Here is a 15,023-nt window from a genome sequence, read left to right as displayed (position 1 = left end):
GTGAATTCGTGAAGTAGAAATCGTGAATTCGTGAAGTAGAAATCGTGAATTCGTGAAGTAGAAATCGTGAATTCGTGAAGTGGAAATCGTGAATTCATGAAGTTGAAATCGTGAAGTAGAAATCGTGAATTCGTGAAGTGGAAATCGTGAATTCGTGAAGTGGAAATCGTGAATTCGTGAAGTAGAAATGGTGGAATCGTGAAGTGGAAATCGTGAATTCATGAAGTGGAAATCGTGAATTCAAGAAGTGGAAATCGTGAATTCAGGAAGCAGAAATCGTGAAATCATGAAGTGGAAATTGTGAAATCAAGAAATCATGAAATCAAGAAATCGTGAAGTTTTTTCGTGAAATCGTGAATTCATTAAGTGGAAATCGTGAATTCATGAAGTGGAAATCGTGAAATCAGGAAGCAGAAATGGTGAAATAATGAAGTTGAAATGTCACCACGGGTCTTTCGTAGTAAAATCATTAAATTTCGTGGGCATGAAATTTCGTGGTTTTGGTCAAAACGGCAATTTCGTGGGAATATGAATAAGTGGATTTCAACCTTCTAACATAAACTGAACGGGAATCTTATTTGTTCGTTGGGATTAAATTTCGTGGATTGACTCGACCACGAACATTTGTCCCCCACAAATATTAATGATTTCACAGTAGTTGAAACTCGAACTTGCAAATCTCAAAATTCCAAATATCTTGGAGACATTTTCAAGTCCTGTCCTGAAAACACATGGACAAAATTGAAGTCGATTCTTGGTCATCTCAAGTAAAATGCTTGATCCCTTGGAGTTTGAGATATCGAGATTCGGCTGTATATATATTCTGCATCAGTCTAAAGAATACCAAAAGTGGTAGTAGGAATTCTTAGCGGAAATGCAAATATCACAGAACATACGATCATTTTCATGCTGTAACCATTTATATTTCTGGAGCTAACAGACTGGAAGCAGCGCTCATGTTTAGGTGCAGGCCTTTGGTCTGATGAGAATGAAGCTTCGCAATCAGAAGCTTCATAATTACAAGACCGGAAATACGTCATTTCTTCCACTTGTTCTGCATAAAATTAACCACTCTGAACGTTCAAACCATCTGATCTGATAAAGCTATGGCTAGCACGAGTAAGCCTAGGTGAGAGAGCATGAGTTTAAGGTCAAAATTGTGACTCTTGCGCTGCAAGGGCAAGACTAGACAAGGTCTCAATGCTGAAAACACAAGACTTTACGAGCATGGATTAAATTCGAATTTAAGGTTTAGGAGTATATCACCAAAACACAGAAATATTTTATAAACTAACAACATCGTTACCAATATTTTATCTGACCATAACATGTTCTGCCGTACTGTCCCGTACTGAAAATATTCTGAAAAAATTGTCCCCCTTTGAAAATGAATGCCATTTGTAAAGAAATAAAAATAAACAATCGTTGAAAACTGTGTTCCACCTAGTTATGTGAAATTTCAACACTCGCACGCTATTACAAATGCATCAAAACAAACATGTGTAACAGTTCCTTAAAAATGGTGAGTTTTTAAAAGCGCTTGACTGTCTTGAAGTGGGGCCTGTTTAAACAGTTCTTTTTTCGGAATTCAATGCTTATATCAGTATACTGACACTTGTTTTGTAGAGTAATATAAGTAATATACACGCTATCATTACAAAAACAACAAAACAAGTGTCAGTATACTAATATAAACATTGAATTCCGAAAAAAGGACTGCCTAAATGGGACCCACTTCCGGGCAGTCAAACGCCTTCAAAAACTCACCATTTTCAAAGAACTGTTACACATGTTAGTTTTGATTCATTTGCAATAGCATGTGAGTGTTGAAATTTCACATAATTAAGTGGAACACAGTTTTCAGCAATTGTTTATTTTTATTTCTTTACAAATGGCATTCATTTTCAAAGGTGGACAACTTTTTCAGAATATTTTCAGTATGGGACAGTACGGCAGAACATGTAATGCTTAAGTAAAATATTGGTAACGATGTTATTCATTTATAAAATATTTCTGTGTTTTGGTGATATACTCCTAAACCTTAAAAGAAAGTCAATATGATATCTTATTTATTACTCTAAGTTAATCTGTATGGAATACTTGAGTTAATGATGGTTAAATGTGCTATGTCACAATGCACGAGGCTTCACTCAGAGCCTCTGTGCTAAATGCCATATGCTCTTGCATATACTTAATTTCTGCACAGATATTATATGTAAAAGCCCTATTCACAAAAACTGTATTTCCTGCAGCAAATTAAAAGGGTTTACCTATTCTTATATTTATGAGCTTGCTTACAATAGATGTTCAACTTGGAATCACTAATGATTAAGCAAGTTTTCAGATGTGACCGAGTTGGACGTAATGCGAGATTGAAATGAACCAATTGGAGGAGACAAATGATAGCACTGATTTTATTCACAGTTGTTCTAGATTCTGGCTGTCAACTAAAAACAGACCTGGTAGATCTAAAGAGCCATAAAAGGGACTAAAATTTCACGCTAAAGTAAATTCAAGACAAAGTTTACAATTCATGAGGTATAGACTGAGAAGAACTGGCTAGTTAGGTCAAAAATTGTTGACAGGCAGTCAGCATATCATACCATGGACTGAGAATTAAGGTAACAGGGTGATTTATGAAAATCAGCAATTTTTGTATGATTACGCATTGTCTCAATGTGATTGCATCTTTCAACCATAACATAAAATGACTTTTATTAACAACCAGAGAATACCGAAAAACATATATGGAGCTTATGTAACTGACAAAAATTGCCAATTGCCATAAGTCCACGACCTTAATCAAAAGTAAAAATCAAGACAAATTAAATTGAAGCACAATATTTATTCCATTACAAACATAACTATAGTCTACAAAAAAATCTACAACATAAGGCCAGAATAATTCTATACATTTCATGTATCTCATCTGGGCAAATTTGGTTTACAAACGGGTCAATGTAGCCAAATGTTATTCATTCTATTTTATTATCCATTCGGTATTTTATTCACGTTAATTCATTATTTCTGAAACAATATTCACAGAAACAAAAACTATTTTAAAACAACATATAGAACCCTCTTAAAAACTGAAATATTTTGAATAACTCGTCACTCCATGTTAACATAGGCCACAATATAACTACTGCAACAAAGACAGAAAAATGCCACCATTAACATAAAAGTTACCCCTTAACCACCAACAGTTTTAAAAATTAGTTAGACAGAATCGAGGTACATTGCCACTTACAAGTGCACTGTATAACTAAATATTGAGACAAAGTGGATGGTTTAAAATTTTTTAGATCAAACAAAACCATAGACTGGATATGATTTTGTGTGGGCAAAATGGAATTCCAATACAGACAAAAATAACTTCAAAATCTTGGCAAATTACTGAGACAAATTGTTACCTTGGAAACCGAAGTGGCATGCATATCATTATAACATACACACTGAATATTTCTTAATATCTGTTAAAAATTTAGAGACCTAAGAATCGACTTCATGCCGCCTTAACATTGGACATATGTTGCTGTTGTGGAATCATGATCAGTTCTGTAACATGCAAAAATAGAATTCTTTTCTTTATGACTTAATCACTCCAAAAAGGTGCTAAATGCCTCTTAATAAACTTTTTAGCTATAACCATGAAAATCAAAATGAAATTATTCATAAATTTTTGGTAAAACCTAAACATAGTTAACAGTATAGTGGGTAACAGTTGAATATAAATACAGGGACTAGTTAATGTTTGCGAGTATATGACAATATGGTACAGGAAGACTGGTACACTGTAGTAAATCCATATAGAAATAAAATATTGCACTAAATTTAGTCATAAGCATTAAAATATATATGGAACAACATAACTCACAATAACATAAACATGGGCATTATATACTAAATAAAATTATACACATAATGTACAGACTACATAAAAGTCTGAGGCGGTACAGACTTATAAAATAATGTCGGACATGGTATAGACTAAATAAAGTCTGACGCGGTATAGACTAAATACAGTCAGACACAGTAGACTAAATAATGTTGGACACGGTATAGACTAAATAGTCAGACACAGTAGATTAATTAATGTTGGACAAGGTATAGACTAAATAGTCAGACACAGTAGATTAATTAATGTTGGACACGGTATAGACTAAATACAGTCAGACACAGTAGACTAAATAATGTTGGACACGGTATAGACTATATGAAGTCAGACACATTACAGACTAAATGAAAGTATGGGTAGCATAATGTTGTATTCAAAAAGCATTACTATGACAGAAGATATAAAATAAAGGCAAAAATCTGTTAATATTGGTCATTAATTCAACAAATACTGGGAAATAAAGATTGTATACAATACAAAGAATATTGCCTTCAAAACTTCTCAGTGTTAGATAGCAGTTTGGTTTTCTATATACCAGATGAAACACCAAATGTGTTACTAAATATAAAGACACAATATGACAGCCTACAATATTCAGAAATTAAAGACTTCAGTTTTGAGAGCGAGTATAAGCTATAGAAAGTTACTATCCCAAACAAGTGTACATTTTATCATACTATAGAGCTAAAGAAAATCTCTGGATTGTCCCGACATTTAGCACCAGTAAAGCATCATGTCCTGATTTAAGCATGAAAAAATACAGCTGTTAGCCAAGTATTTACCCCAATATAACTTATATAACCCTATAAATCTTAACAGTCATACAAGTACTAAATGATATCTATATAATATTAAAAGAAACCTGAAATTCAAAAATTAAAGCGGTAACTGTTGGAGTGAGAGAAGAATGGTAAAAGGAGATACAAATAATGGACAGCTTAGCTGCAAGCCAATTTTCATGTCTACTTCCAATATCATTTGCACATCAGTAATCGAGGGTACGATGTGATACATATAAATGGTAACTCAAGGGCAGTAAGTAGTTCTACCGTGGAACTCATTTGCACTGAGTGTCTCTGTTCTCTCCAGAAAGAACACTAGACAGTGGTTGAATAACCAAAATCTATGTGCGCTAATGAGCTAAACACATGTTCTTTTCTTGACTCCTTTACAGGTACTTTTGTCTTGTAAGTTCTGACACAAGACCCTCTGGATGTGGCCACTACTTACAAGTGACTATTATCTAATTTTACCCATTATAATTTCAGAAGATGTACCCTTAACACACACATTCTGTATGTATCTCAAACATGGAGGTGAAAGGTGAGCAAAACATACACACATATATATCACAGTAAATCTTGCACCAATCGCTTTATCTTACCATCATTTTATTAATTTTAAATATACTGTCTAATTTCAGTGATGTAACATGCCCAGCATGATTAAAATCACAGATCACCGCAAAAAATGATTAACTGCGTTGACATGTAGAAGCAGGTGACCTCTTTGCACTGCCGAGTCAAAATGCCGCATAACCATTACATCAGCAGAAAAACTTTACCATCTAAACAGCTGTAAACCCATTACAATCACACTATAATCTACCCACATGTTACTGAAACTGGACCAAAGCCAATAGTATACCACTAGTCCTGTTTCCATTTAGTAAAACGTATCATCATTTCAGTAGACCTATACAAAAACAGTAATTTCGAGAAAAGGTGCTCTTCCAGATAATACTCCCCACACTCCCTTGCTAAATAGAGATTCAAACACAAGTGCAATATGCGATCAACGTCTGGCAGTTCCTCAAACATGATTCGCGTGGAGCCGTCTGTGAAGAATACTCGTACTAAGCGGCCAATCACCAGAACCAGCGAAATATATAAGCCAATTATGCTGCAAATAAAATAAAAGCAAAAAGCATAATGTATATATAAATGTAAAAAAAATAAACACAACATGCATAGTATATATAAACAACACTCAATATATTTAAAACACTAAAATACTATAAAATCATAAATATTTGTTATATCATAAATTTTGAATAATTTCCCCAATAGTAAATCTCTTTATTTTCCCAACAAAAAAATAAAGTCCAATTATCATAAAATTTGACAAATGCAACAGTTATGATTTTTTAGTACTGTAATGAACAGGCAAAAAAAAAAGAACACATCATGTTCTTAGAACATATTTCATAATATATGGAATAAATTGAGCATAATATGTAAATGGGATGCCCATTATAGACAAAAGGAGCAGAATTTGTATAAAGAACAGCCAAAAAAATGTGCACTGAACTTTGTAACTAGCATGCTAAAAATGATGCTAAGTTTTAAAACGGTTTGCAGCCCTAATATAATTCAATGACATTAATTTTCAATTAATTTTTAATTAATTTACAAAAAAAGATTTGACTAATGCCTGTATATTTAACAGGCACACTGATTTCAGCCATTAGTGGATACTGAAGATCTCACAGAACAAAGTTACCATAAAAAGGCATTTAAAACTCTTAATATTTCTAAAATAAGATAAAAATCTAGCAATAAAGAACAAAGAATTGCCCTAATGATAAATTTAAATACAAATGGCAAGGCACACAGTTGCAAAAACGTGCTACATTATATAATACATATAACATATATTATATCCTTATGTATGTACATAACAGCAATCTAAAAGCAATTCAAAGATTTGTATTTTTTAAACAATATTAAAAAGGCAAATAACTGACCATTCCTTCACATATTCAGGCCGTGGTCACACAAACTAAACCTCTAAATAAACCAACAATAAAATGTCATTTAAAAATTTGGAAATTTCAGGTTTAAACCAATCACATTTTGAAAAAAAAATTTTTTTAAGTAAATTAATATTGTGTTTGTTGAAAATGTTAAAACAAAAAGTCATGGTTATTTATTGAGGTAAATGTAAAGGCAAGTTTGGCTTTGAATACCAATATTTATCAGTTATAAAAATAATGTAACATGAAGGGTCTTTAAACTAAATATATCAGTTACGAAATTAACCTGACAAATTGGAGCTTTAAACTAAGTATATATCAGTTATGAAAATAACCTGACATAAATAGGCTTTAAAATAAACATATATCAGGTTAACAAAACAGTCTGACATAAATTACCTTTAAAATAAACATATCAGTTATGAAAATAACCTAACATGAAGGGGCTTTAAAAAATCTGACATAAATTGGCTTTCAAATATACATATCAATTATGAGAACTAGAGCTGCTTTTGAGAAAAGCACATGTCTCCCACAACTGCCTAATCATCTGAATAGTTATGTATCTGAGTCAACCATGCACCAATGACTTAGAGTACAGATACTGGCATCAACCATGCACCAATGACTTAGACTTAAAGTGCAGATACTGGCAGTGATTTTTAGCGATTTTTGGTAATTCAAGGGCCATAATTCCAAAGTGCCTGGGCCGATTTGACTAGTTATCGAACTTGGCCAAGGACTTATTGGCAAACACATTTTGTTCAAGTTTGGTGAAGATCAGATGAGAAATGTTCAACTTAGAGTGTGGACAAGATCTGTGACAGACTGACTCACTGACACAGACGGGAGTAAATCAGTATGTCTCCCACCACAATGGTGTGGGAGACATAATAACCTAACATAAATTAGCTGTAAAATAAACATATATCAGTTAATAAAATAACTTAACATGAAATGGCTTTAAAATAATCAAACCCCAAATGCATTTCTGCTTGAGTATTATTTTCAGACCAAATATACAAAATATACATGTTTAAACCACAGACAAAAACACCAGTCCAAAAGACTATGTGTTGGTTGTGCTTAGATTTTGAAGACTATCTTTCACATTTAAACAAATTACCTTTCAAAACTTTATATGCTTTTAAGGTCAGACAAAAAAAAGCAAAAATTCATAAAAAACCCTCTTCAAAATTGAATGTATGGAATTTGAATTTCTAGCTTAGTTTTTGCAATTTGTATCTAATAAGTTAAGGTACAATGTACCTATAAAAAACAATAAAAAATAAAATACTAAATCTGAAACAAAAAGATATGTTCTTTAAGTCTTTTGAAAGACAAAATGAATTTCTCAAACAAGAGGACCATGATGGTCCTGAATCGCTCACCTGTCCACACATGACCCAGTTTTGAGTATAACGTTGTTTTCTCTATTATTTGACATAGTGACCTAGTTTTTGAGCTCATGTGACCCAGTTTTGAACCTAGATATCATCAAGATAAAAATTCTGACAATTTTCATGATGATCCATTGAAAAATATGGCCTCTAGAGAGGTCACAAGGTTTTTCTATTATTTGACCTAATGACCTAGATTTTGAAGGCACATGACCCAATTTTGAACTTGACCTTGATATCATCAAGATGAACATTCTGACAATTTTCATGATGATCCATTGAAAAGTATGGCCTCTAGAGAGGTCACAAGGTTTTTCTATTATTTGACCTAATGACCTAGTTTTTGGAGGCACATGACCCAGTTTTGAACTTGACCTTGATATCATCAAGGTGAACATTCAGACCAATTTTCATGAAGATCTCATGAAAAATATGGCCTCTAGAGAGGTCACAAGGTTTTTCTATTATTTGACCTCCTGACCTTGTTTTTTACCGCACCTGACCCAGTTTCAAAACTGATCTAGATATCATCAAGATGAATATTCAGATCAACTTTCATACAGATCCCATGAAAAATGTGGCCTCTAGAGAGGTCACAGGGTTTTTCTATTATTTGACCTACTTACCTAGTTTTTGACCGTACCTGACCCATTTTCAAATTTGACCTAGATATCATCAAGGTGAACATTCTAATTTTCATGAAGTTCCATTGAAAAAAATGGCCTCTAGGGAGGTCACAAGGTTTTTCTATTTTTAGACCTACTGACCTAGTTTTTGACCGCACATGACCCACTTTTGAACTTGACCTAGATATCATTAAGATAAACATTCTGACCAACTTTCATAAAGATTCCATGAAAAATGTGACCTCTAGAGTGGTCACAAGCAAAAGTTTACGCACGGACGGACGGACGACGGACGCTGCGCGATCACAAAAACTCACCTTGTCACTTTGTGACTGGTGAGCTAAAAATATAACCGAGTCACAAAGTATGAGTTCTAAGTGTGACAGATGAAGGTTTAAGTGCAATACATTTGTATATCAATACAACTCTAAGAGTGCTAACTGGTAAAGTGATATACTTCTATATGTGATATCTTGAAACATCCTGAGGAAATTCCCTACATCATTTCCAAACCAAGTTACTAGTTTACTATCTAAAAATAAATGCTTGCATGCTTACATCTAGATGATAAATATACTTAAACATAATTTCTTGTACATCCTACACCATATGCCTTTTTTCACGCCTTTCACACAACAGCAATCATGGTAATTACGATGTTAATAATATTTTTTGTATTCTACAAATTCTTTTTTGCCTCTTCAATATCTGCTCTATGTAGTCGTGTCCACTTGATGCGTGTTTCTGCAGATCTGTAAACAAAGATGAGTTTCGCGTAGAGGTCTTCCTCCAGACGGAATTCCTGCATCTCACGCACCAGGTACAGGTCCAGGCAGAGTCGAATGATGTTGTCCACGTTGGGTAATTCCCGGAATGATATGGTTGCTGCCATGCCTGTAGTGCTCAACCGTAACATTCTTCCAATCAATAATATGAAGGTAACATACAGGCCAATGATCCTGAAATTATCACATATCAAGAAAATATTGCATACCTGTAAATTAAAAATCTATGAAGTTATAATGGGGATAATTTAGTGGTTTGCAATATTTAGGAGGGGCCTCCGTGGCCGAGTGGTTAAGGTCACTGACTTCAAATCACTTGCCCCTCATTGATGTGGGTTCAAGCCTCATTTGGGGAGTTGAATTCATGTGAGGAAGCCATCCAGCTGACTTACAGAAGGTTGGTGTTTCTACAAAGAGCCTGCCTCTGATGAAAGAGTGCAAGAAGGGGCACCACCATCAAAGCAGGAAAGTTGCCATATGACCTATAATTGTGTCGATGCGATGTTAACCCCCCCCCCCCCCCCCCACCACCTAAAAATCTAAGACAACCTGCTTTCTAATGATGCATTGGGCAACCTGTTTTTTATTTTATGGCATATGTATTTTGGGCAATTTGCTATCTGGCAACATGCTAACAATATTCAAGACATCTTCCTTTCTTATGCTTTGAACAACAGATTTTCTAACAAACTTTTGGATAACCTGTTCTCGCACACTATCTACTTTCTATCAATATGTTCAACAAATAGTGTTCTGTTTGTTGATTGAATATGCACTTGCTTTTGATAACTTGACCTTGAACTTGAAACAACATACTAGGTGAAAGTTAGGCTAATCAACAGATGCACATCCACTAGTATTTCAGTAGGTTCTAGGAAGTGTTTGTGTGGGTATAAAATCCGACTTTTAGCCTGGAGATCACAAGTTGGAATATCTGTGAAGACAGAATTTGACAGCCATCTCTATAACTGAAAGTTGGAATCTCTTGAGAGGACACAATTTGACAGCCATCTCTATAACCTAAAGTTGGATTCTCTGGGAGGACAGAATTTGACAGCCATCTCTATAACCTGAAGTTGGATTCTCTTGGAGGACAGAATTTGACAGCCATCTCTATAACCTGAAGTTGGATTCTCTGGGAGGACAAAATTTTGACAGCCATCTCTATAACTGAAAGTTGAATTCTCTGGGATGACAAAATTTGACAGCCATCTCTATAACTAAAAGTTGGATTCTCTGGGAGGACAGAATTTGACAGCCACCTCTATAACCTTAAGTTGGATTCTCTGGGAGGACAGAATTTGACAGCCATCTCTATAACTGAAAGTTGGATTCTCTGGGATGACAAAATTTGACAGCCATCTCTATAACTGAAAGTTGGATTCTCTGGGATTACAAATTTGACAGTCATCTCTATAACTGAGTTGGATTCTCTGGGATGACAAAATCTGACAGCCATCTCTATAAGTCTAACTGACAGTTGGATTCTCTGGGATGACAAAATTTGTCAGCCATCTCTGTAAGTATAACTGAAAGTTGGATTCTCTGGGATGACAAAATTTGACAGCCATCTCTATAAGTCTAACTGAAAGTTGGATACTCTGGGATGACAAAATTTGACAGCCATCTCTATAACTGAAAGTTGGATTCTCTGGGATGACAAAATTTGACAGCCATCTCTACAACTAAAAGCTGGATTCTCTGGGATGAAAATATTTGACAGCCATCTCTATAACTAAAAGTTGGATTCTCTGGGATGACAAAATTTGACAGCCATCTCTATAACTGAAAGTTGGATTCTCTGGGATGACAAAATTTGACAGCCATCTCTATAACTGAAAGTTGGATTCCTCTGGGTTGACAAAATTTGACAGCCATCTCTATACTTCTTTACTTCTGCTTCCAAATACTGATTACAACTTTAGAAAACAGTCATCAGGAAAATGGGAATGTAGGTACAACAAATGTTAAGTCAATATATCTATGCCAAACAGTGCCAACATCTTTGTGGGAGTGAAATACTTATGCAAGTTTATTAAAATAGTACCAAAGTAACCCTTCAGATATAGCTGAAAAATTCAAATATGTTTTTTTCCTGTCATTTTTGTTAGTCTTTTAACTAAGAACTTGAATAACAACACTAGATCTTATCAATTGATATCTACATGGTAAAAAAATGTACACTTTTCTTCAAAAATCTATTGCCTTGATTCTATATTTAGCCATGTGAGGTTTAACCCTTATCATGCTTTTGGGACCAGTGTAGATCTTGATCAGCCTGCACATCCATGCAGTCTGATCAAGATCTGCAGTTTGCCATTCTTTTTGGTAAACAACCCTTATAACAGTTAATGGTACTGTCCAAATTGCAAGATGGACAAGTTCATTATAGAAATTTAGCAAGGTAAGGGTTAACAAAAACTCACAATAACCACGCATATGGAAGCTAACAAAAGCTGTGCAAAAGCTAAAATAATATGCTATGCAACTTATAACTAAACATAATGGGAACATTACATATATGCAAATTATAATCAATTGCTTAAAGCAACCATAACTATTGGCATATTACCATCATATACAGGAAGCAGCAATTTATGACCTGGTACAATAAGCTTACAACAATCATGCAATAGCTAGAACTAAAGCCATTTACATCATGTAATTCTTTGGGGGCCACAAAACAACCTGCAAGTGTATTGTATTACTAACCTGAATAACAATGTAATTTTTTTTCAATCAATTAGAATAAAACATAAATATTTTTTAAGACCAACTGAACATTTATCTGTAAACTGTCTGTCTTTTAAATATCTGCCTTCCAAATTTATTACTTTATCAGGTGATAAAAAGTTAAAACCTGTGTTTCATTCATCCACTTTACAATTATTTCACCTTAGTTTTGAAGTATAAAATGGCAGAACAAAACACAAGATAATAACTGTAATTTGAAAACAGTATTTCTAATGTAAAGCGCTTAAAAGTTTTAGAAGAGTTCAAATAAATTTCACAAAAGACAATGTATCTTTATAAACAAATTGCAAACTTTGAAATACCATACCACAATCTGATGGAAAAAAATTACAATGTTTTAAAACTCTAGTCAGGTTAATAAACTAAGCGACAGTTAGTTTGTATACAACATACAATTATGTGCATTATCAATGTATTGCTGATTTACCTATATTGGTGTACCATTATCACTATAATACTTAGCCATAATACCATACATAGCAATTAACCATGACACCGTTCACAGCAATTAGCTATGACATTGAATATAGCAAATTAACCATGATACCGCACATAGCAATTACTTTCATGTAGTAGGAGATTCCAGTACAAACAGTTGCAGTAAGTCCTTCATGTACAGACAGAAAGTATCGGCTAAAAATCTACAATAAATCTTTTTTTTTTTTTTGTTTATATCTAAATCTGCACATTCTGCAATGGATGATAAAGTTCTACAAATAGGAATACCAATACTGGTACATGTATGAAATCTCAACTTCTCTGTTCTGTTCGGACCTGCTACCAACTGTTTGATCTATCTTTGATGTAACAAGATCCAGAAAAAAAGTTATACATATCTTTTCTTCTTTGTAAGTCTTGACGATAAATTCAAGATTAATCAAATTATAATGAAAATATAAAAAGTTTTTAATTACCACCATTGGAGTTGTTTAGAATGAGATATTATAGGAATTGTTCTGTCTTGAAAGAGAAATCAAGTAAAAAGATGAATCAAACAGCACCAGTAATACAGGGTAAACCTCCCTACAGCCAGCAGGAAACTTAAATGCATTTGTTGTATATAGGTAGCTGCTCTTTGGAGGCTTCTATCTAATATGAACAAACATATGTGTGTTTGTAGAGAGTGAGAGGTGTTTGTTCTATAGAGATGTTGCAAACAGCGCTAACACTGTATCACAATACAGTCGAACTTCGATGGCTCGAACTCGAGGGTCCCGTGGAAATTAGTTGAGTTTTCCGTTGTTCGAGCCATCCAAATGGCGGCCATTTTGAATTTGGGAATTCGAGGGCATGATGTGTTACAAACCTTACATCGTAATATTATATTTTCATATTGTACCTTAATGTGTGTATGATACGATGATAAATAAACAATGAACGCTGAAATATGCTTTATTATTTATTTTCAAACATGACATAGATACGAAAAAAACACAGATAAAACACTAATATAATTATAAGAATTTGGTTAAGACAGCATCAAATAGGAAGACATGAATAACAAACCTTTTTGAATCATAGTCCAGTACAAATATTATCAAATATATTGCTTTCCAGTAGCCGACTTAGCTATCCCCCCGTATCCGGGTCCTTTACTAAGTTGTTCAGCCATGCTAAAGCAGTATGAAAGTTGACGTCGGATCTCCCGTTTTTATGCAGAAAAAATAAAGACAGACGTAGTATGTACATTGCTCAATTATTTTAAATAATTTTATTCGTATAAATCAAAGCCCATTAAAGCATTGCAGTGAACGAAAGTCACTTTGTTTAATTTGTCTGTCGTATACCGACGCTAATTACGTAAGCGTTTGAAAATACGCACGCGCCGGTTAAAGGGGAAGTTTGGCGAATGTCAGGCAGAAGTGTTAAAAACTTTGTAAACACAAGCCATCCCGGCAAAAATTGTCTGTTCAACTGAATAGGTCTAATTATCACTGTAATTAAGCCGAGGGGACCACCAAATGAGTTCGAGAGTTCGAATTATTGAAGTTCGAGCGATCCGAGGTAGAACTATATAGAATAAAGAAGGAATAAATTCGGGACCGGGCAAAGAGTTCGAGCGATCCCGGGTGTTCGAAAGATCCGAGTTCGAGCCATTGAAGTTCAACTGTACATTCCTTATGCACTGGTCACTACTCTCAGTAACAGGAAATGACATGTCCCAAATATCATCAATGTTCAAGCTTTATTACTGAATTATTTTAGCCAGAAAATTGGCAAAGCTAAACTCCTGTACATTTAGCAAAAGCTAGTAAGAGTCTTTTCTCTTCACTGATGTACTAAAGGCCTATCCAGAAATTAAAAGGTCAGTAATTTTAATGCATTCTAAGTTATAAAGACAATGCTTAATATAAAACTTCACACGGGAACTAAATTGTTTAATGCTGTACTAAACAGTAAGAAAGGAAAACTACACCTGTATTCGTCCAAAGTTTTAAGCCTGAAATTAACACTTATACATCCTTGTGCCAAGTACTGTGGAATCAATATCATTGGCATGAAATTTTGTGGTTTGGGCCAAAATCGGCATTTCGTGGGAATATGAATTTAAATTTTGTGGATTTAAATTTTTTATCATAATTTTTATCATTAACATGAAATGGAATTTTCCTTGTTCATTGGGATTAATTTTAATGAATTCATTCATCCACGAAATTCACGAATATTAGTCCGCCATGAATACTGATGCTTCCACAGAATTCCATCTGATGCAACTTCAATTACAGCAAATAAACACTAATAAATTTTTCCTGAGCTAGATGCTTTCATGGAATGATTCCATTAAATCTGTGATATCTTAAGAAT

The 15,023-nt window shown here is 34.0% G+C and overlaps 1 protein-coding gene across 14 annotated transcripts in view; it reads right to left on the bottom strand.

Moving 5' to 3' along the window:
* Positions 1-2,825: 2,825 nt before the first annotated feature.
* LOC123549771 (piezo-type mechanosensitive ion channel component 2-like) overlaps positions 2,826-15,023 on the bottom strand; it is a 158,797-nt gene continuing 146,599 nt past the window's right edge. For 13 of the 14 annotated variants that reach the window (XM_053544989.1, XM_053544994.1, XM_053544998.1 and 10 more), the window contains one exon: positions 5,861-9,638. In XM_053544989.1, the coding sequence (XP_053400964.1) occupies positions 9,359-9,638 (280 nt within the window). In that variant the 3' untranslated portion in view covers positions 5,861-9,358. Of the gene's footprint in view, positions 5,801-5,860; positions 9,639-15,023 lie in introns of those variants that run through there. The other variant, XM_053544995.1, reaches the window with a different exon arrangement.

Source organism: Mercenaria mercenaria, chromosome 6, assembly GCF_021730395.1.
Source record: "Mercenaria mercenaria strain notata chromosome 6, MADL_Memer_1, whole genome shotgun sequence".
NCBI lineage: Eukaryota > Metazoa > Mollusca > Bivalvia > Venerida > Veneridae > Mercenaria > Mercenaria mercenaria.
This window is presented reverse-complemented; position numbering and strand designations above follow the sequence as displayed.